This window comes from Aspergillus terreus, genomic scaffold, assembly GCF_000149615.1.
Source record: "Aspergillus terreus NIH2624 scaffold_5 genomic scaffold, whole genome shotgun sequence".
Lineage (NCBI taxonomy): Eukaryota > Fungi > Ascomycota > Eurotiomycetes > Eurotiales > Aspergillaceae > Aspergillus > Aspergillus terreus.
In genome coordinates, this window is record NT_165928.1 from 1,557,384 (window position 1) to 1,578,826 (window position 21,443).

General features: G+C 52.9%; 9 protein-coding genes across 9 annotated transcripts; 3 read left to right on the plus strand and 6 right to left on the minus strand.

Moving 5' to 3' along the window:
* Positions 1-812: 812 nt before the first annotated feature.
* On the minus strand, positions 813-2,505 carry ATEG_04105 (choline transporter-like family protein; the record flags this gene model as incomplete). Its single annotated transcript, XM_001213283.1, has 2 exons — positions 813-2,159; positions 2,236-2,505. 2 exons carry the CDS (start codon positions 2,503-2,505, stop codon positions 813-815), a joined length of 1,617 nt encoding a protein of 538 aa, XP_001213283.1.
* Positions 2,506-3,188: 683 nt separating this feature from the next.
* ATEG_04106 (putative GTPase activating protein (Gyp3)) lies at positions 3,189-5,558 on the minus strand (the record flags this gene model as incomplete). Its single annotated transcript, XM_001213284.1, has 1 exon — positions 3,189-5,558. The coding sequence occupies one exon, from the start codon at positions 5,556-5,558 to the stop codon at positions 3,189-3,191; it is 2,370 nt and encodes a 789-aa protein (XP_001213284.1).
* A 1,977-nt stretch (positions 5,559-7,535) lies between these two features.
* ATEG_04107 (cytochrome P450) lies at positions 7,536-9,330 on the minus strand (the record flags this gene model as incomplete). Its single annotated transcript, XM_001213285.1, has 5 exons — positions 7,536-7,679; positions 7,730-8,512; positions 8,561-8,679; positions 8,733-8,973; positions 9,022-9,330. 5 exons carry the CDS (start codon positions 9,328-9,330, stop codon positions 7,536-7,538), a joined length of 1,596 nt encoding a protein of 531 aa, XP_001213285.1.
* A 456-nt stretch (positions 9,331-9,786) lies between these two features.
* ATEG_04108 (putative ubiquitin conjugating enzyme (UbcB)) lies at positions 9,787-10,550 on the minus strand (the record flags this gene model as incomplete). The annotated part of the gene is made up of 4 exons (XM_001213286.1): positions 9,787-9,913; positions 9,985-10,286; positions 10,354-10,470; positions 10,524-10,550. The coding sequence occupies 4 exons, from the start codon at positions 10,548-10,550 to the stop codon at positions 9,787-9,789; spliced, it is 573 nt and encodes a 190-aa protein (XP_001213286.1).
* Positions 10,551-10,897: 347 nt separating this feature from the next.
* Positions 10,898-11,606, minus strand: sec11 (signal peptidase complex catalytic subunit SEC11; the record flags this gene model as incomplete). The annotated part of the gene is made up of 3 exons (XM_001213287.1): positions 10,898-11,135; positions 11,215-11,413; positions 11,468-11,606. 3 exons carry the CDS (start codon positions 11,604-11,606, stop codon positions 10,898-10,900), a joined length of 576 nt encoding a protein of 191 aa, XP_001213287.1.
* A 595-nt stretch (positions 11,607-12,201) lies between these two features.
* On the minus strand, positions 12,202-13,360 carry ATEG_04110 (putative RTA1 domain protein; the record flags this gene model as incomplete). Its single annotated transcript, XM_001213288.1, has 4 exons — positions 12,202-12,916; positions 12,978-13,127; positions 13,184-13,283; positions 13,336-13,360. The coding sequence occupies 4 exons, from the start codon at positions 13,358-13,360 to the stop codon at positions 12,202-12,204; spliced, it is 990 nt and encodes a 329-aa protein (XP_001213288.1).
* An 823-nt stretch (positions 13,361-14,183) lies between these two features.
* ATEG_04111 (kinesin family protein) lies at positions 14,184-16,905 on the plus strand (the record flags this gene model as incomplete). The annotated part of the gene is made up of 6 exons (XM_001213289.1): positions 14,184-14,528; positions 14,586-15,639; positions 15,693-15,820; positions 15,879-16,442; positions 16,465-16,525; positions 16,580-16,905. 6 exons carry the CDS (start codon positions 14,184-14,186, stop codon positions 16,903-16,905), a joined length of 2,478 nt encoding a protein of 825 aa, XP_001213289.1.
* A 1,693-nt stretch (positions 16,906-18,598) lies between these two features.
* ATEG_04112 (uncharacterized protein) lies at positions 18,599-20,053 on the plus strand (the record flags this gene model as incomplete). The annotated part of the gene is made up of 2 exons (XM_001213290.1): positions 18,599-18,893; positions 19,032-20,053. 2 exons carry the CDS (start codon positions 18,599-18,601, stop codon positions 20,051-20,053), a joined length of 1,317 nt encoding a protein of 438 aa, XP_001213290.1.
* A 615-nt stretch (positions 20,054-20,668) lies between these two features.
* On the plus strand, positions 20,669-21,403 carry ATEG_04113 (alpha/beta hydrolase; the record flags this gene model as incomplete). The annotated part of the gene is made up of 1 exon (XM_001213291.1): positions 20,669-21,403. The coding sequence occupies one exon, from the start codon at positions 20,669-20,671 to the stop codon at positions 21,401-21,403; it is 735 nt and encodes a 244-aa protein (XP_001213291.1).
* Between the last annotated feature and the right edge of the window lie 40 nt (positions 21,404-21,443).

Below are 21,443 nucleotides of genomic sequence, written 5' to 3' on the forward strand. Positions count from 1 at the left end.
GCAGGACCCCCAGAAAGCCCCACCACCCCAGCTGACCCCCTTCACCCCAGGAGGCGCCTCCATCCGCGCCCCCGGCTGCACCCCAGACACCACCGGGACCACCAGACGTCACTATCCCAACGGTCTACACGACCATGACGAACGTGCGCACAGAGTCCGTCCCTGAGCCGTCTACGCCTGCCGCGCCACCGCCGGCGGAGGTGCATTCCATCCCCACAGCGGAGACGTCCACGTGCCTGCAGACGGAGACGGAGATGGAGATGGTCACGGCCGTCTCGTCCACGTCGCATGTTGCAAGGACCTCGTCGACCTCGCTGGTCCAGTCGCATCAGACAGTTGTGGTGGCTTCTTCGTCTACTGGGAGCCCGTCTTCGTCCGGGGTTGTGTCCTCGTCTGCGTCGGTCCCTGCGTCCAGCTCCTCGCATCGTGTCGTCGTGACGGTGGTTAAGACGGCGACGGCGTCCGAGTCGACTGCAACCGCTACTAGTGTGGATCCCCACGAGCATACGCCGCAGCAGACTCCGTCCTTCTCTGGGGTGGCGCCGCAGTCGGTGCCGCGGGCGGTGGTTGCGCTTGGTGTTGCCGCGGGTATGGCGGCGGTGCTGCTGTAGGCTATGTATGATGTTGATGATTTACTGTATTTTAATTGAGCCTCCTGTCCATGCGTAGTTTATTGCTTTGGAATGATGTGATGTAATTCAATTCTTCGTCGTGGAATAACTTTGTTCTTGTGACTTTGTCTTCTGTGTCCATTATGAGTAATAACCATTCGTACTACCTACTTCGTTCCCTCTATACCTACCATTCATGCTTCACGCATGGATCGCTTGCTGCACGCGCGGATACAGATGCACCAGACGATAATACAGGTCTGGATGATCGTGCACCAACACCTGCGGGTCCCACGCCATGGCGGAGAAGATGGTTTCGATCCCGCTGCCCACCGGGGTCATGAAGATCTGACAAATCTGCAGACCGATGACAAACGCGAACGCCATGATGACCGCCGTAAAATCGCCTCCGTCGTTGTACGGCGGGTGGGTGAACTGGAGGTAGAGATACGCCAGCAGAGCGCATACGTAAGATACAAAGACTGACCCCATGGTCAGCACCGGCCCCATCAGACAGTCATTCACGAGGGCATCAACGCCCCGATCCTTCATCATGGTCCAAGTATCCCTTGCAGAGGGGATGTAGGCCTTCCCGTATAACGCAATGTGGCAGAAGGCGTAGCGATTGAAGAACGTGACGAGCCAGTCCAACAGGGAGATGAAGCAGCCGAGGACCCAGAACCCAATGCTCCCGATGAGACTGCCCTGGGCCGCTTCGTGACGTTGGGCGACCGAACATGCCTGACGCAGCATGTTGATGATGGCGATGATAAGGCTGCCGAAACTGATACTACCGAACGAGTAGGTTGTCGCACGCCGGAACGCGCCGCGAGTCGCCCCCTTCGGCATGCCGCTGGGGGAGTTGCTCCAAAAATACCAGGACCCGTAGACGCCAGCGATGGTCGTGTGCACAGTGTTCTTCACCCATTCGCTAAACCAGTACATCGCGAACGTGACATACACGACCAGCCCGATGACCCGTGCCGTGCTACATCCTCCATCGCGACAGGCCGGGTTGACGCCACTGCCGTTCGGCTCGTAGGCGACATAGATAGACACCAGCGTCACGGAGAACCACGCACTGAAGGCAACGGCCACTATGCCGCCGATCGTGCTCACCAGAAACATGTGGCCGTACTTCCGAGACACGTCGATCGAGGTCTCTAACATGAACGCGGTGAAGGGGATACGGGGAATCCAGCTGATGAAACAGACGATGGCGAACACGCCAAAGACCAGAAACACGATGCCGCCGCCGTACTGCTTCCGTGCGATGTAGTAGATACCAGTGGCCAAGGCGAAGACAATGTTGAGGATTCCGGTGACCCAGATGAAGAGTTTGGGAAAGTACCGAGCGCCTAGAAAATACGCGTAGGAGAAGGCGAGTGCCACACAGAGAACGAACATGAACAGCACGAGCGTGTTGGTATCGAGGGAGAAGGTGTTGGACGAGTCGTAGATACCGCCTCCGTTGAAGCCTTTGTACTTGGCATATCGGTGGATAGCCACTCCCGACACGGCAACGTACCCCAGGAATACAGCGATGAGCTAGAAGGTTAGTATAAGGCGAACGTATTGAGGGACAATGCCTGCCACGAGGAATCGGCCAAGCGTGGAAACTTACCAGCAGACCTGCCCAGATATCGTTGAACTTGGGCTTCTCGATCTTGAACGCATCGTCGAAGCCATAAACTGCCTGATTGTAGGTCGGCGGGGGTCCCTGTGGCGGCGGTCCTTGCGGCGGCTTTGGCTCGGGGCCTCGTTCGTAACCTGCACCGTTGTAGCCCGGCTGGCTGTCGTAGCCCGGCTGGTAGGGCGCCCCTTGTGGCTTCTGGGTAGGATTGTCGCCAAAGTCCTGGCCGGAATTGTAGTAGCTCGCAGCCTGACCACTCATGATTTCGGCCGTGTGAAGGACGATATGGTGCCGAGAGGGAAGCAGATGGATCACAAATACACAGCTCTGGAGGGTGTGTTGTACCGACAGCAGACGGTAGAACGTAGGGGAGGAGGGAGCAAGGGGCTGCGAGACAAGGTAAGGTCAGGAATTTCTCCCCGCCCCTTTCAGGAGTCTGCCTGGAGAGCGCGTCATAGTGATGGGCGAGAGCTGCGCCGACCCAGTGGTTCCTTCTCGGCAACCCAGACAGTTGGTCTTGGAACTCTCCACTTCAGCCCTACCCGACAGTCAGTGATCCCGATCATCCCAAGATAAGAATAAGAAGAATAATAGAAGATGGATTCGCTATGTACACAATAATGCTAATGCAATGCAATGAATGCAATGGCCTTTTCATGCTACGCTCTATGTACACTTCATTCCTCGACATCCCTCCCCCAGGGACCTGTCGCTGTCTTCCGCTGGAACGGGTGGGCGGCCAAGAGAGTCCAGGCAACAGGAAAATTAGAATATAGACATTAGCTAGGTCGAAGAGATGGTTGGTCCGTCCCCTGACAGGCACCATCGGCAAGGCGGAGGGGGATAAGGACATCGAAGATTCCAACAAATTGCTTTGGGTATCAAAACAAAAATATTCGTTACATATCAGAAAAGACGGCGGGGCAGCCACCGGCGCTGCTCTGTCACCGGAATGCGTGGTGTTTCATGTGCCGCCACGAATCCGCCAGACTGCGCTCAATTCCCGGGATGGGCGTGCGCGATCGGGGAGTCGTCCATTCATCCGTCGCAGCCTGAAGCTGACCCTTGCTCATGGCAATCGATCGCCGCAGCTTGTCTTGGCGGACAGCCACCCGTCGAGACGATCGCAGTTCCTCGATGCGACCTTGACCGACACGGTGTCGTCGCACAAAGCAGTCGTCCAACAGCGAGTTGGCGTCCAGCAGCTTTTTGGGGACCGTCTGGATCACTTGGAACACCTCCATCGGATCGGAAACAGCCATGATATCCCGCTCGCACGCCTTGAAAGTGGCCAGGGAGACACGAAAGAATGTCTTGGATCCCTCGTAGAAAAACACATCCCAGACACGTAGAGTGGTCTCCAATGGGAGCGTTCCAATAAAAACCGACATAAGCCAATTGGTCAGGCCAAGAGTAATGTCGGGTAGTCGGGAGTTCACGGTGAGGGGAGGAGTCTTTGTCCGACCGCCTCCTGACCCCGTGATCTTGTTATACAGATGGGGCAAGGTGTCCTTCAAGAGAACCATGAGAATCCAAAGATCGATGTTGGCGCCTTCCAGGCTGATCTCGTGCGTTCCTGGCAGGTAGACGGTTGTGATAATGTGCAGCATCCAAAAGGCCTTCTCCTCAGGAAGGAAGAGGAGGAGCATGCCGGTGATGAAGTTGAGTGATTGGGTGTATCCCACTTGAGGGTTGTGGAGGGCAAAAGCGTACAGCACGCGACGGAGCGACTGGATCATCTGGGTTTCGACAATCACCGAGCTGTGCTTCATGTTGCTGCTACCAGAGCTAGCGGCCGACTTGCTGAGTTGGTCAGCATTTTCGGGTTTGAAGTGAACGTTATCGGGGAATGTCCGGTGCAAATCGCGCTCAATGTGCTCTTTATCATCATTGGTCGGAGACTCCATCGCTTGCTGGACCAGTCGATCATACAGACCCGGATTGCGGTTGAGATGTTCGTAGCCGCCCGCATACCAGAACCACGCCGCTCCCCGGTATTCCGACGGGATGCCCTTTCGCACGAAGCGTTTCACCTTGGACGACTTGGCGGGGAAGACCGTGGGCTCAGTGGTCGGTAAGCCGTGCTCGCGCAAGAGGTCGGACCACTTGACCCTCCGATTGGCGGCAAAATCGGCGTACGTGCCACTCCAGGCTTCGTACTGCTGGATCGTGACATGGTGGCTGGCTTTCCGAAATCCATAGCGATCCCGACTGTCGGTGTCGAGAAGCAGGGGAGGAGGCACGGTGCCCGGGATGACCAGCTTGGTCTCTTCGTAGGCGATCCCAAGGCCGGGGTTTGAGGGGGCCTGTTCGAGGGAAGCATCCGTCACCAACTTTTCATCGGCCTCGGCATCGCCCAGGAATGGGCCATCCAGCTGGTTCTGGTCGGGAGGGTTCAGAGTTGAGAGGGTGGGCGGTACGGGTGGCAGGTTCTTGACAGGATCTAGGTCTGGAGAATGTTCATCGGACGTATGACCTTCGTCCAAGGTCAATGCGGTGGGTGGTCGAGGAGGGCTCAATGGCCGTAGTTTGGTGTCATCCCGCACGTCGGGAGATGCAGGTTCTTCTGTGACATCACTGAAGCCATCTAGATACATGGAAATGGCGTCTTCGACGCTCATGCCGCCATCCTTGTCGTAAGGTGCTTCGGGGGTATCGGGGGATAGGTCGGTGATGGAACTACTCTTGGTGAGGACACTGCTTCGTTCGGTTCCGCTGGCCTGCTCGATGCTGGAGCGGGATGTCATGGCAGAGTTCACGCTCGACCGCAGGGCATCCTCCCCGTGGACATCTGGGGATCCGTACGGGGTCGATCTGGGCAAGGCCAGCGCATAGTGGTCACTGGGTTGCCGTTCTTGCGAGTAATGAGCCTTTGGGGGTCTACCATTCAACCGGGAACTAGATCGAGTGGGTCGGAGCGGTGGTTGGAGGGGCGAGAGGTTGCGATGAGAGGGCCGTTCGTGATGACCGTCGAACAGAGCCTTTTTGGGAGAGCGGTCGTGGGGCTGAGCAGGAAAGGTGGGCGCGTAGCGGTAGGTCGGGCGATGCATGGTCCCATCGTCACCATAGGAAGGCTGAGGGGACGCCGAACGCAAGAAGGGATCTTCCAACGGAGGGTAGGCGGGGTGGTTTCGAGGCATTGGGGGTTGGCGATGAGGATAGGAAGGATGATGACCAGTGGCGGTGGAAGGTCGAGGAGGATGGATTCTCAGCGGATCTAAACGAGGCGGATGGGGGATTCTGCGACGAGCGGGAATGTCCAGCTCGCCTGGGGACGGCGGGTAGCGGGCGTCTCCATCTTCTAGTGTGACCATGGCCACGAGCTAGTAAGCCAGACTAGGCTGGACATTGGTTGAGGAGAGCCAAGACGGTGGTCGATTGGGAGCGATTCGAGTCCGGTGGAAGTCGAGAAGGAGCAGGGTGGAGAGGATTTCGAACTGGACGAGCCCCGGAGAGATTGACTGCAAACGAATGACAGGGTGGGAAAACGAGGAGAAGATACCCGACCAGGTGCGGGCAGACTGAAACGAACGAGTGGATGGTAGCGGTTGGCGCGTAGGGGAAAAAAAATAGAAACGGGTAAAGAGAGGAAGTAGATGCAGAAGGAGACCCGGCTGCAAGAGAGATCAATCCATCCAGGAGATCAGATCCTACCAGAGGGTCATGGAGGGGAGGGAGGAGAGGAGAGGAGGAGGACGAGGAGAGGAGAGGAGGAGAGAAGAGGAAGCAGAAGAAGAAATTAGTGTATTAGTGTACGAACGAAACTAGGACTACCGAAACTGACTCTGAAGGAAGGCGCGACTCTAGCGGGAAAAGGGGAAACAGCTCCGTTGCCCGAAAGGGTTAGTGTGGAATGTGACCCGTCTTCCATTCCTGGATTGTTATGATTTCCTCTTTCATCACTAGGGAGGAGTACATATGTACATACTCTACTCTACTCGATAGAATCTACTGTATCTAGTACTCGTACCTGAATATGATGTTGTGACAGATCCATCCCGGGTGGCGTCATATGCAATGTACCTGTATGTATGTAGGTACCTTGGAAATCTCCTATCGGCTGTTCGATCCGTGCCGTGGCAGGCCGTTAGTACCAGGGTCCTAACATTGACCCTAGTATATACTTGGTAGTGCTATACCTAGGACCTACCAGGGACTTGGAGACCAATTCTTGGACCGACCAAGTTAACTATCCGATGGAATCCTGGACATGATGTCAATGTGCAATCATCGTCGGAAACGCATCCAAGTTTCTTCCCGCGCGGGTGGACCCCTTTCAGTCGGTCGTTCGTTTCATCGGGTCGAGTCTCGCTCCACTCTCCATCCTTCCGAACAAGGGCCCGAATAGGGCATCGAGTCGAGGGTATTTCCAGTCGTTAGACGCGGTCATCACATCCAGACCTATGTATGTACTATATGTAAAGTGTAACTACGGTTGAGACATAATCTCCCTTGCGTCGCTGGCGGACACCACCTGACCCATCCACTAAGTAAAAGGCAACTGTTGTTTGTTTTGTTTTTCTCGTTATCGGGCAAGCCTCAAAGTCTATTTGATTACTCCCAATACTTTGCTTTGTGCATTCCACTACTTAGTATCTACTTCGTATCGCCACGTTCCATGGAATCGTATCCGCTAGGTGCGTATATCGGTGTCTCAAGACACCCCCATCATCAGCGGGTGTCGTTGTGTCAGAAATGCATACCTCGCTGCGCATCCTCCGTCTGGCTCATCTCCGAGGAATGACACTTCCTTGCCTCCCGCCTGGATACATGCGGAGTACAGACGGAGTACATTGACTTAGACAGCAAATCTCCCGATCAGACCCCGGCCCGGGTTGCAAGCGCCGTTTGGGATAAACAGCCACTAAATCTGCGGGTGTTCTTTATGATAGGTAATCCTTCCGAACGACTCGAGGGGCCTGAACTCCTCCACTGCTACACACATACTCAAATCAAGTTTCGAGACACAGAGCACTCTGAATCATGTTTGGAATTCTGGTGACCGTGTTCATGCCAGGGTCGTGTCGCCAGTAGGTTCAAGGTTCTATCCCTTTGTAGCATCCGAGACACCAAATTCTTCGCTTCATACAGTAGGTCCACCCCCATATCGACTATGCGACCTATATCCAAATCGACTCTTCTGCATCCCATCTGTACGGAGTAGCCTGTCCTATGGGAATTATCAATCGTTCGATACTACCGAGGACTACGGCGTAAGGGATGCCTCCACCCTGGACCGACACCGTGATGCGCACCAAATGTGACAGCCGTTCGTACTTCTGATATATATCCTACACATCACATTGCCGGCCGGTCTGAGCCCCAACCCTCCCTTCGCCCAGATAACGCCGCCCAAGCCGAATATCAATCTTCTTCTGCCGCACAAACCACGCATTGATAATCTCCCACTCCGTCGTCGGGTCGTCCAGCTCGATCTATACGGTCCAGTCAGCCACAACACCCAGCCTCCAAGCACAGCACCCACCTCATATGTCAGCAACAGCGACGGGATCAACTTATAAATCTCCAACAGACTGATATTCTTCCCAATACAGGTGCGCGGCCCCGCCCCAAATGTAAGGGTAGCCCGGAGCATATCCTGCCTGCGGGCCTGGAACGCCGCCTCTGTCTCGTCCTCACCGCGAAGCCACCGCTCCGGGACAAACGAGTCCACGTCGCTGCCGAAGACAGCATGCCGATGGATGATCCACGGGTTTATGCCAACGATCGTCCCTGGGGGGAGGAACGGCCCGTTCGGCAGCTGGAGGCCGCCCGCGGGGACGATCCGTTCCAGCAACAGGCCCACGGCGGGGTGTAGCCGGAGCGCCTCTTTAACCACCGCGTCGAGGTACGGCAGTTCCTGGCTTTGTTTCCAGGAGACGGGGAGTGTCAGCTTTCCCGTGTGCAGCGCGTCGAGCAGTTCGGCCATGAGTTTGGCCTTGACCTGCGGGGTTTTGAGCGTGTAGTACAGGATGGCGCGGAGCGAGATGGCCGTCGTGTCGGAGCCGGCGTTCATGTTGCTGACTGTGTATGAGAAGACCTGTGCGTCGGTGACAGTCTCCGGATATGTCTTCTTCGCTTCGAGGAATCGAGTGAGGAAGTCTTTCTGTTGAGAAGAGGCTGCAGACGCCTTTTCGCTCGGTTGGGAGAGACGCTCGCTCATCCGGTCACGCGCAAAGCGTGCTACCGCCGTGGTTGAGCCACCTTGGATAAGCTGTTTGAGAGGGTTCTTGACAAAGACGTAGTCCAGCCAGGGCATTTGGCCGATCTTCCATGGTCTGTTAGTCTGGTTCATCCATCAGAATGTAGGGTTTACCTTTCCGGCATAGTCGAGCGTCTTCTCCAAGGAACCGATGATACCGTCAACGTCCTTTCCGTGTTCCAGAAATCCAAGCGGTTTGCTAAATGTCAGATGCCCGATCACATCGAATGCGTCTACCCAGCGATTAGCCAAAGCCCCATATGGAGTGTACCCCCGGGTGGCTCACAGTACTGCAGCCATATCGCAATATCACAAACCTTCCGCGAAGCAACGAACTCATCCAGCTTGACGAACAAAGACCGGATGGTGCTGTCAACAAAGGGCTCAAACTCTGTCAGGGTACTCATCGAGTACGCCGATGACACGGGGCGCTTGATCGCTGCATGGAAGTCTTCATCTAGGGTTGTGAACAGCGTAGGTGTTGGTTTCCCTTTGGCGAGTTGTTGCTGGACGCGATAGAAATCTGTCTATAGACAACATAAGCGACTGAAAAAGTCAAAGGTAGTGTTACCCACCTTTCGATAGCCCTTGTTGATCCCGTAGATCGTCTTTACGACATCCGGATTCCGTACACTGACGACATTGGGCCCGAGTCGAACATAGTCGCCGTATTTCTGATGGAGCTTGTATTGGGTGATTTCCGGACGCCCACGAGCGACGTCGACAAACCGCCAGAGGTTGGAGAGTTTGGCAAGGAAGGGTCCTGGGACGGAGGATACCCCTGGTGTGAGGTAGTTCCGTGTGAGATAGTAGACGATGCTTAGAACCGTTAGGGCTAGGAGATGTTGGCTGACGAAGCCGTAGATGCTTGATAAGACCGCCATTGAGAGTACTTATAGAAGACAATCTATTGGTATTAGCAGTGCAGCTATACTATCCAGTACTTGGGCAGGTAGTGTCTTATATATATCGACCCCACAAATGCGGAGAGACAGGGTGATGAACTACGATGATGGCCATCTTTAGTGCCGTACACCAATCAACAGGTTCATTAACGCATGGCTTCACGGAATTTCTTCCGCGGGCTGGGGAAAGAAGCGGGGAACGGTGGAATGGAGGTCCATGGATGAGTTCCGACGGACGCCGAATATGGCCAAGCGTATGTTGTAGCCATAGAATATACCATGCTTAGGATAAATATATCATAGGGTTTTAATGATGTAGATTCCGCTCTACATGTGTAAGCTAATACCTAAATAGCAAGAGTGACATACAACCACCAGTCTACCCAATACCAGGGAAGCGCGCAGAGCGTGCGTCCTACACGAGACAGGCACTATCTAGCTATGGCCCGTTTCGCTCGGCACGACCACGCAATGGTCTGGAGGGAGGGTTTCGGGGGTCCAGGTCTTCAGACACGACGTCCTCTTCCGGGGAGACGGCCACTCAGGCGCTGTGGAGGATCCTCTACCGAAACATCCATAGCATGATCTTGTCATCTCACATCACTGCCCACCACCGTCTATGCCGTCGCATACTTTCTTGTCCAGTCCCGAGCGATCTCCTCATACCGTGCCCGGTCGTTCTTGTATTGCTCAGCGATGCGTCCCTCCACGGCATCGTCAGGCATGGGCTCGGCGAGCAGTTGGCGTGCGAATTGCAGCACAGCCGCAATGCGGGAACTAGGTTTCCACTCATCGGGCCGCAGCATGCCTAGGCACATGCTCCCTTTATCATCGTTGGTCACGTTGGGGTGGTAGATCTTCGTTCCGAAGGCGACGGTCGGTGGTTTAAATGGGTATTCGTTGGGGAGGTTGAGTTTCACCAGGAATTTGCCGTTCTGTAAGGTGAATTAATGTGTCAGACAGAGTCACACCTAAGCATGGCGTCGAAACGGGAGTCCTTACGGCGTATGGGGAGTTTTCGGGGCCTTCCATGTAGACCTTCCATTCGTAGAGGTTGGATTCGTTGGCTAGCTCGACGGTGATGCCAGCGGGAGGAGATTCAACAAGCTCGGCGAGCTCCTGGTGGGGATGAGCTGCGTTCTTGTCACTGGATGATGGTCTGGAGGACATACCTTGGCTATGCGCTTCTGGCTGCCCATTGTGACGATATGAAAAGAGGAGGGAGGTTGAAGAGCAAGCAACTAAAGAGAAGGAGGAAGATAAAGGAGAGTCAGGAGAAGAAAAGGAACCGGCCAAAGCAACAAACAGTCTATGAGTGGTTGGAATAGGAGCTCAGCCTGGCGGCGGCGGGGCGGATCGGGCGGGGTGGGGGAATGGTCGACGTCAGTGAGCGCTTCTACGCGATTTACCTAAGGGCACTAAGGCAGTCCAGACGCTGACTATTTACGTGCGAGCTCAGTCACTTTGACTCACCGAGTATACCTGCTCACCTATTTCAAGAATGAAGACATTCGATGTATTTTATTAGATCTACGACGAATAGAAGCTACTCTCGCTGTAACATCACCATCACCCCCATAATACCCAACAGAACACTCTTCAGCCAGGGGTGCTCACTGAGCATGATCGTCACATATCCCACCATGGGAATATATCCTCTGACGCTCCCCACAATATCTTCCTCCCGGTGGAGATAATCCTGTCCTCGCGCATACAACTCAGTGTCGTCGGCAACATTGTTGTCTCCTTTGGTGAGGAGCATGTTTGAAGGGGTCGAAGAAGCACTAGAAGAGACCATGGCATTAGTACGAACCCAGCAACGACTGCACCGCGTTTCAGGCCAAATATCAGGATCGTACATACTCGCTAATTTCCTTCACCTGCTTCGTCTTGCCTTCGATCTCGGGGTATGTACGGACGACGCGGTGCACGATCGGGATGTCCTTCCCACGGACGTTGTAGACAACAATCTCTCCGATTTCGGCTCGAGGACGGCGATTTTCGAGGAATAGAAGATCTCCGCGTTGGAACGCAGGTTCCATGCTACCTGATAATACGACCACTATGGGTGGTCCTGTCAGCGCTCTGCGCGTTGTAAGCGGGAGGCACCACTCACCGATCGGGCTGGAGCTGCCAGTGAAAACAGATAGACCCTTCCACATCATAAAGGCCGACGATAAGACCAGGGCAAAATTGAGAACCTGAGCCAGCGTTTGCCGGGCGTTCGAGATATTTGACGACAAAAACGATAGCATGATGGCGCGTTCGACCTGCGACGGTCGAGTTCGGAGGTTCGGCGGAGATGCGACGTAGACAGAGCGGAGTTGAGGAATTGTAGATTGGTATTGATATCAGGAACAAGCGACTGGAATATTTTCACTGTAGGTGGAAATGCGCCTGATAGGGAGGGCGGTTGTTGCAGAGCAGATTAAAGGGAGAGGTGGCCTTGGTGATTGTTTGCCTCGCCGAAAAGGCCATGTGGTTTCCGCTTGGCATCGGCAGATCACCCATACAAGAGGACAAGGTACATCACCACTTCACTCCTCGATACTAGCTAGGCCGTTAGTGAATCACTGTTATCATGTGAAGAATAACTTGGATCAATATCCTAAATTCTTGATTTATTTTAACACTATAGTTCATATCCATTTCTACGCCCCCTCGCGGTGGGATGTTGTCCGTCTCTTACATTGATCTCCAGGTAGTAGTTCAAAGCATACAACAGTCTATTTAGAGAGGCAAGAATACAATACTACTACATCATATGATAATGCCAATAAACGAAAGAGAAGAATGGGAAAGAAGAAACACCTGCAATAAGCATAACATGTTTAAACCCAAGATGAGATATCATGCTTGAGCTGCACCAACTTGCTTGGACTCCCAATACTTCTCCTTCTTGCCGCGCTTTGTGATCAGCCCAACCAAATCGAAGGGATCAATAAAGGTGAGCAGGAAAGGACGACGATCTTCGTATCCGGGACCTTCAATCTCGGTGACACCATCTTCCGCAAGATAGATCTTGTTCGAACGCGGTAACCACCGCATAGGAGGAAGCAAGTTAAGCAACGTGGTATTCGAGTACATAACCAGAGTTTCAAAGATCCAGAAAAACCACTCGTCCTTCAAGACAGGACTAATCTGGTCAATGTTGCTGACATTCAGGCTTGCCGCAGTGAAGTACTCGACAGTCCGATAGATCGTCCGCACGGTGATGAGGGTGCAGCTGGTAAACAGCACGTAAAGCGCATTTTTCACCTTGCGATTGAGGACACCTCCACGGGCGCAGTTATAGTAAAATCTTCCGGCCAGGGATACAAAGCCAACCATGAGCGCAATCTGTAGAATAAGCGCGGCCTTGAGAAGTGCCTTGCCGGTGTTCTGACTGGACTGGGAATTGCTGGTATTGGCAACCAATGCAGCTCCGTTCGCAGTTATGCTCTCAATCACGATGCCCATAGCAACAAACGTACTGAAGACGCGACCGGGGTGAATTGGCGAGTGGTAGGGAATGTAATAGAGTATGCGGCCCAAGATGAAAAAGTTGGCGCCTTCGTAGACTGGTCTATACAGCAGTTAGTCCTCCGATATTCTCTAGGATAGCTGTTGCAGCGTGGGGAGCATACGGCGCAGCAAGTAAGAAGACAGTGCTTGCAATGTATACGGCCAGATTATCCCACTCCCCGAAAGCCCCAACTGTCCGTAGGATAAATCCTACCGTGAACAGCAAAGCAGACCAGGGAAGCATACCGGTCACTTTCCAGGATTTGAATTTGCTACATAACAGTATCATTAGCTTCAGCTTCATCTTATCTTGGAGTGTCTTTCATACAAGCATTGATAGATATGTATAGTCCCAGATATAGTGAACAGTATTGCAAATGCAATGGGTGCACCTTTGTTGGGAGCGTAAAACCAGAAGCTTCCCTCTTCTGCGCAGAGTTAGCAAGGCTAGATATTCTACGCTCTTGCAGGACGACTTACGGTATTGTTCTCTTCTCTCAAGCATGGTTCGTATTGTCTCCGATAGACTGTGAGGCCCGTGTGCGTAACAGCAAGATAATTAAGGAAGATGAGTATTATGAATCGGTATAGATACAACCACAACTGCATGCTGATTCCAATCCATCTTGAGCCATGGAAGGCATATATATACCCAACATCGTGGTTTCGAAAAGCTGAAGAGACCTTAGCGAAAACGAGCATCCGAATTAGGGAATAAGGCAGTATCACCTGGTGGAGGGACATATGTTCCGTGGAGGAGGATCACCCAGTGGAAACACGCAACCAAAACTGCAGATTCACATGCAGACGCCTACTGAGCCAAACCTTACAGATGAAGAACACGAGTGCCCGTGATGTGCCCAGCCAACGTCTTCAGCCGTTAACCATTCCAGTCATAGTCTGGCTCCAACCGCTGGTCTAGACGGGAACAAGCGAATACGAGCAGGGCTGAGTCTCGATTATTGGCGTGGCAATGCGGCGTAGTGTAGTTGGTGGGACAGGGCGCAGCGCCTCGTATTGGAGAAACAGGAAGGAGGAGTGATATGACGGCATGATTTTTATTTGCGCGAAGCGGCTCTGTCTTCCTATGTTTCGCCTAACGATGTTGTAAGAAGTCGTAGTAGATCTACTTGGCGGCCTGGACTTTCAGGCTGCGACACCATTCCCTTTTGGGACCATGTTGCCCTGACAACATACCCTAACCAAAAGGGGATTAGACTCCCCCAGTGACCGCTCAAAGAGGCAAGTCCTCAACTTGACGGGATTGTCGTCAACTTCATCGTGGTCTACCAAGTACTCTGTCGGAGAGACATACACACCACGCAGCCATGGACCCTCCGAGACCAGCGTCCCTCTTCCAAGTCTATCTTCGCCTTCGCCCTCCCATCTCACAGAGTCAAGATCATCAACCCGAACGCTTCTTGACAGTCGAAGAGCCGGAATCGGACGGCCATGAGATAGCTGCCCCTACGCGAACTCATGTCACATTACAGCCGCCGAACGATGGAAGGAGACGGGGGATTGAAAGATTTGGCTTCACACAGGTTTTTGAAGAATCCGCTTCGCAACTGAATGTTTTCCAAGATACAGGGCTGGAGTCCCTGATAAGAGGTGTGCTTTTGGAAGGAAGAGATGGGTTAGTCGCTACGTTGGGAGTCACAGGTAGCGGAAAGGTGTGGAAAGAATTTAATTTTGTCTACGGGGAAGCTAACTGACATCGCGATGCACAGAGTCATACAATACTCGGCTCAAAGACGCAAAAAGGTATCACTCAGATGGGTCTCGATGTGATCTTCAAATCGCTCGCTTCGACAATAAGGCCCCCAGACAACACAATCACCCCGCTTTCATTGGCTTCCGTGTCAGAATCCGACCATACGGAGTCCCAGATCTTTACGGCCCAGACGTTCCTTGAGGCGGTATATGGCGATCCGGGAGCGGATCGTGGAAGGAATTCCAGAGCCCAGACCCCTATGAGCTCCTCTAGGGCCCAGACGCCGATGACGGTACGAACTCCCTCCCCGGGTAGTCCATTGCAAAGGACTCCAACACGCCCCCATACATCCCCAGGATCCCGGTTGAACCTGTTCCGTGGACCTATCCCTCTGCTGCTGCCATCTGCCCACTATTCTCCCCTCGCGCGGCAAACGCAAGATATTGGTCCCCAGGTCGGCCTCCAACATCGACCCAGACGAGAATGTCCTGCTCCTACAGCATCATCCACCCAACCCCTTTATGAATGGCATTGTGCTAAATCGCAAACCCAAACTTTAAAGGAACCGACCCCAGCCATTGTATTTCCCCGTCGTCCCATGCCCCAACGGCCCAGCGCATTGCCACGATCTCCCGATGTCAGTCACTTGACCGTCGAATTGAATCCCAACTCGGAGTATATCGTCCTCGTTTCGATGTATGAGGTGTACAACGACAGAATCTTCGACCTGCTCTCTCCTGCGATTGCGCCTGGACAAGGAAGTACCATGTCGCGACAAGGAAACGCACAAAAGGACCGAAGGCGTCCCCTGTTTTTCAAGTCTACAGAGGGATCCCCAGACCGAAAGGTTGTTGCTGGCTTGCGTAAGATCGCGTGTGCTACCTACGAAGAGGCGCTTGCCATCCTCGATATCGGACTTACTGAACGAAAGGTGACGGGAACTGGCGCCAACAGTGTTAGTTCCCGTAGCCACGGGTTCTTTTGCCTTGAAGTGAAGCGGAGAATGCGGAACAAGAGGACAGGCGATGAGACCTGGATAGGAAACACCTTGACAGTTGCAGATCTAGCAGGTAAGTCGGCTAATCCTCTCTGCCTGGGGTAATATTTGATTGACGGTTTCTAGGCTCGGAACGAGCAAGAACAGCCAAGACAGCCGGGTCTACTCTGGCGGAGGCCGGCAAAATCAACGAGAGCTTAATGTATCTGGGCCAGTGCCTGCAGATGCAGAGTGACATACAAGATGGTAACAAGGTATGTCTACCTTTACACTAGAGCGAGCTTTTTTCGGCACCTTTCCTAACAAAAACAGACGGCCATGGTACCATTTAGGCAGTGCAAACTCACTGAGCTCCTATTTTCCAATTCTTTCCCGTCTTCAAACCACGGTTCAGGCCATAACCGTCACCCCCAGAAGGCCATTATGATTGTTACTGCCGACCCCCTGGGAGATTACAATGCGACTTCCCAGATTCTGCGCTACTCTGCACTAGCTCGTGAGGTTACCGTGCCTCGAGTAGCCTCTGCGTCCGAGTCTTCAGTGTATTCTAGCTCTCTTGGGTCTCTCCGTGCCCCGGGCAGTGGGCGAAACTCCCCTAACATAGCCTTGAGCGAGGAATTGGAGCAGGCATTAGCCGAGATCGAGAGACTGACGAGTGAAAATGAGAAACTCTCGGTGAGACTCGCTGAGGAGGAGATCGTCAGAACGGAACTGGACATGAGACTTAAAGCCAGTGAGGAAAGATGTCTCGTGATCGAACAGGAAGTCCGTGAGGAATGCTGGGCCGAGATGGATGAACGCATGGAAGAGGAGAAGAAGAAATGGCAAGCTGCGTTGGATGAGCAGGTAAAGATCAAATACAGTCTTGCGTTGTGGGTATTTGAGCTAACCGAATTAGGCCTGTCATAACGATGAACATATGGACAGGAAAATCGAGCTGCTATCTCGAGGCTTCGAGAGTAAGTCCTGTCTATAAGTTGTGAACTTATGTGTAAGCTGACTCGGCATTTCAGTCCACGAAGACCCCGAACCCTCTCGCGATGAGAGGATTGAAGACCTTGAATTCGAGAACGATCAGCTCCGGAGCAAAATAGCAGCATTGGAACGAGAACTCACGTGCCGGTCTCCTACGAAGAAATCCAAATCGAAGAATACACTCGAACCATCGCGCAACTCGAACATCTTAGGGCGTGAAAGCGACATCGAGGTGGCCTTGCGCAAGATGGACCAGCTGAAATTGGCTGAAAGCTTGTCTTCCCCTTCTCCTGTCCCATCCCCTGGCAAGAAGAAGAAAATGACCACGAGGAAGTGGGATCTGGCTCCAGAGGAGGATATTTAATGCTTAATGCTATGTACAATAATGACATGATTATTACCTGTTGAGGATACTAGGCTGGTTACCGGGCAATGGTCACATTTCCTTGAGACAGACTTTCCATTTACGCATTAGAAGATATTCAAACTATCTTTTCAGCCAGTAAAGGAACTCGGGAGGCTAGACCATCGAGAATGAGAGCCCCTGCAAAGGTACAGATATTTATCTCATTGGGACTTGTACTATCATGTTCAAGCGTCCATGTACGCGTCCTGGACGGCGTCAGACATCCGCAAACCATGGGTGTTCCAATACATCACGGGCAGTAAGTCGTTTCGCCGGATCCAAGTTCATAACTCCTTTGATAAGCTCCCTGAAGGCCGAATCAACCACATCTGGCCACTCAGCAAAGGGTTTGTAAGGTATGTGTTCGTCTGTCCTTTCTTCCCATAGCATTCTCAAAACCTGGCCGTTTGTTTCATCATCAGTGATGTACCTTAACAGGCCATTGATTCCTTGCTGATCGCCGAAGTATGAGACCTGGCGCTGTAGGCGTATTAAAGCGGGCAATGCACCCCGCCCTTGATGTAGCCGGAAATCATCATCTGGGCCAAAAGATAATACGCCCGAGAAAAGCATATATGCACTGATATCGTTAGGGTTGCATCGAAAATGAGAAGACGTACTCACAACCGTCCCAAAGGCGAACATGTCTGTCGGCTGGTTAAGTTTGCCCCTAAAGTGCGCTTCTGGACTACGCCAGTTGTCGTTGCCAGCAAGCATGCCCTTGATACATCTACCTTTAGGGAGATATGCGGCGTTTTCAAGATCAGTAAGCCGTACATCTTCGATAATTGTCTCTTCGCCTCTATACTGGTAGTTAACCATGATATTGTCTGGCTTGATATCTGACTCCTGTCAGTACGTGCAGCTCAATTAATCTGGGTACTGAGCCGGTTAGATATTACCAAGGTGGACAATTTGCTGTTCATGCAGTGAAGCAATACCCAGCACGGTTGATTTGAGAATCTGTTTCCGAGCTCGCATTGAGATACCTCGCTTCACAAGGCTTAGAAAATCATCAGTCATATACTTGTATACAAATATACGCTGACCCGGAATAGTGTCGCATGGCAGTCGTAGGTAGGGACTTTGGCGCAATCGTGGCCTGATATTCTCGTTAAAGTTATCGAAGATACCTCTAGGAATGTCCTTTAGGACAAAGGTATGCTGTCCAGACCTTGATACTATTAGCGACGATTTGCAGCAAGGAGGACTTTCGGGCCAGACATCGCCAACCACACACGGCCCACGTATGGCCTTTCCTGTATAATGTGTTTCAACCGATAAAGAGATCCAGTGGCACCAACGTAATCATTAGACGGTCGAGCCATTCTCGGCAGTGTCTTTCGGAACATGATGGTTAAGGTAGTCAGGAAATCGCCCGCAACCCTGCTCATAAGAAGTTAGGTCTATGGCTAAAGAAGGGACGTGCTCTATCCCTTCTGACCACTGTGGCACTGTCTACAAATTTGTGCAGCCTGAGGCTCTCAGGTTGCTGTTTTAGGCCTAGCACCTCCCAGCTTTGCTTCTATAAGAGTCATCGCCTCAGTGACTCCAACACTGTCTAGATCATCAATCTCATTCTCCTTCTTCCTGATCCTTCTTGACATCCCGCCCACCCTCCTTATTTCTGTACCCTTTCTTCCGTATAGATATGGATCGCCCAACAACGCTACACCCATTAGTCAACAAGGGAGCCCTAGACTACGAGCTCTGTGCAAACCTCCACAATGCCATCTGGAAGTTAGCCTGGGCAGGGACCGCACCAGATACATGTCCTTATCCTCCACCAACCTGGTGGGAGCACTTCAACCCACCGGACACCATCGCTTCGCGGCTGAATCCGGACCTGATCGAGTTCTTCAAACGTGCATACTACTATCCTGACGTAGCGGGTTTCTTCTATTTCCTCAACGCTTTGGTCCCTTGTGACCGATTACTCGACGACAGTTGGTTAAAAGACCTAGGGACCGACCGCTTAATGTTTCTTCACTATGCAACCAACTTCAAATGCGGCGATGAACTAGGTCTAGTGTAAGCAGCCATTCCAATCTGATCCCATTCTTCGAAAACACAGCTAACGTTAGATGACCATGGCAGCTATGACCAGATCAAGGCGAAAGCGGCATTTGTGCCTCTCTTTGACCACGTCAGTCCGGTCTGTGAAAATAACTATGGCTGGGTGCCTTTGGAATACGTCTATAGTGCGTACCTGGAGATGGTCCAGGAAGGCAAAGTAGAGGTCTTATCACCGAACGGAAAATGGAGTCGGCAATCCACACATGATGACTTTGGTCCATTCCGTCTATATGACTACACCACGAAGGATGTGGATAAGAGTGTCTGCGCCTTGAAGAGATTGCTGGATAGTATCGACGCTCGCCGTTCGATGAGTGACTCGGATGCTGAAGACACAGACGAGGCCATTCTCCCTTGGGGTGATCCCTCTACCTTGGATGCACCGGATCTCCGACCTGGTACATTCGCCAGAGACTTCTGCTCCCAGAGTGCCCAGCTATCCCCCGTGAAATTCCGTTATATTGCCCCGGGGATTCGAATGCAAAGCCCCCAGGAGCTGACTTCATCCCTTCTACATTTCGCTCCTGGAACGCCGCACCTGTTACCACCGCCTCTATTGCTGTTCCGAGCGGATTATCCATCTTCCTCCCATCTTTCACCCCGTGTTGAACATGCAACAAATATATTCTCCAAATGCCTTGGCTACCCAGCCATCCCTCCGGGTCTCTACCTTTCTCACCTTGATGGACTCAATTCCGTCTTCGGTAATGGCTGCCGCCTGGTATTACCGTTCGGAATTGGTGCCGCAGGCTGGGCCCGATTGAGTGACCACGAGGGAATGGATGTTCAGGACTGGTCCGATGATCCACAGCCCCGAGATGTCTGTGATGATTTATATCAGAGCGGGTATACTGGCTGCTCCCCGCATCGGGAGGTCCAGTTGCATAAGGTCTTGAACAGCTGGGCGGATCGGGTTGAGGCCGGGGATTGGGAGATCGGAAGGGATGGAGTATGCGGAGGGATTGAGAAGTTTAAGGAGGCTGATACACCGGAGGGATGGAAGAAATACTGGCTTCCACCGAGTTGGTGATTATGTGAAGGAGTCCCACTTGGCACGGCGAAGTTGGATTAGCCGAGGTCCATTGCTCTCCGCATTTCTCTCCCTTGGATCAACAATATCATCTATCGGACATCCAATGTCGACACCTCCAACGACCCTCCTGGCCATCGAGCCTTTGGACCTCTTTGATAAGCTCTCTCTTGCCTGGCGTATTCCGTTGCTGGGTAGGTCCCACGTCCGTCTACTCGCCTGCGGCATTCTGACGCCGTCGTAGTTGTCCGCTGCACCGCCTATTTCGCGTCAAAATGCATAACGCATCGTGAAGTTTCTACGCTTCACTGGCGCCAGAAGCTTGCCCTCGCCTACCTGCAGGCGTCTCGAGCCACTTTCACGGAGAAGCAACAGGCCCGCTCCCGCGCGCCGTTGACAGGCCCCAGGATCCGAGAATACTGTCGACGACAAAACTTGGACCATCGAACCGTCTGTTTGGATGGCGCTGGTCTTAACAGTGAGCGCGATATCCCACCCCCGGTGCTGCATTTCGTAACAGCTCCCACACCACAATCCGATGGGCCCACCATATTTTACTCCCACGGCGGTGGATACCACAATCCCATCCGCGCCGGGGGACATATACCATTCGTGATGCGCTGCGCGTCTGCATGCAAAGCGAAGCAGGTCGTCTTCTTGGAGTATTCCCTCAGCCCCGAGCATCAGTACCCTTGCCAACTGATCCAAGCGGTGGCCGGTCTCCGGTTTCTCATTGATGAAGAGTGCATCCAAGCGAAAGACATCATCCTCGGCGGCGATAGCGCCGGCGGACATTTAACCGCGAGTCTGTTGACTCACATTAGCTGTCCCTCCCCATACACCGCGCCAATTGACCTTGGCGGGAGTCAATTCAACGCTGTCTTTTTCGTCTCGCCGTGGGTGACATTGCCCACAGGGGCGCGGACGGGCGTTTTCCCGCACGGGGAGCACGATTATCTAACCCCCAAACAGGTCGTTGAATTCACCAAGATGTTCAATCCTGCGTTGAACGAAGTATGGGGCCACCCATGCGAGTCCGAGGATGCGGGAGCCGTGTGGAAACGGCTCTTTCCTGGTGGAAACCAGCATGCAATCTGTCGCAAAGCGATTGTAGCCGTCGGGACATCGGAAATTCTGTTGAATTCTTGTGTGGATTTTGGACGAACCTTTGTGGGGTGCGAGGGGATTCGCGTCGATAGCGAAGCAGATCTGGACCTGATCAAGGAACAGGATTTTGTTCTTGCTATAGCCCCTGGCGAGACACATGTTCAACCTGCGTTAGACTCCGCTTTAAAGTACTACGATGGATGTATGATGAAGGCCATTCTGGCTTTCCTAGAGAATTGTTAGAAGGGTCTGTTGTGGTTCGGGCGGCTGAAAATGCTAAATA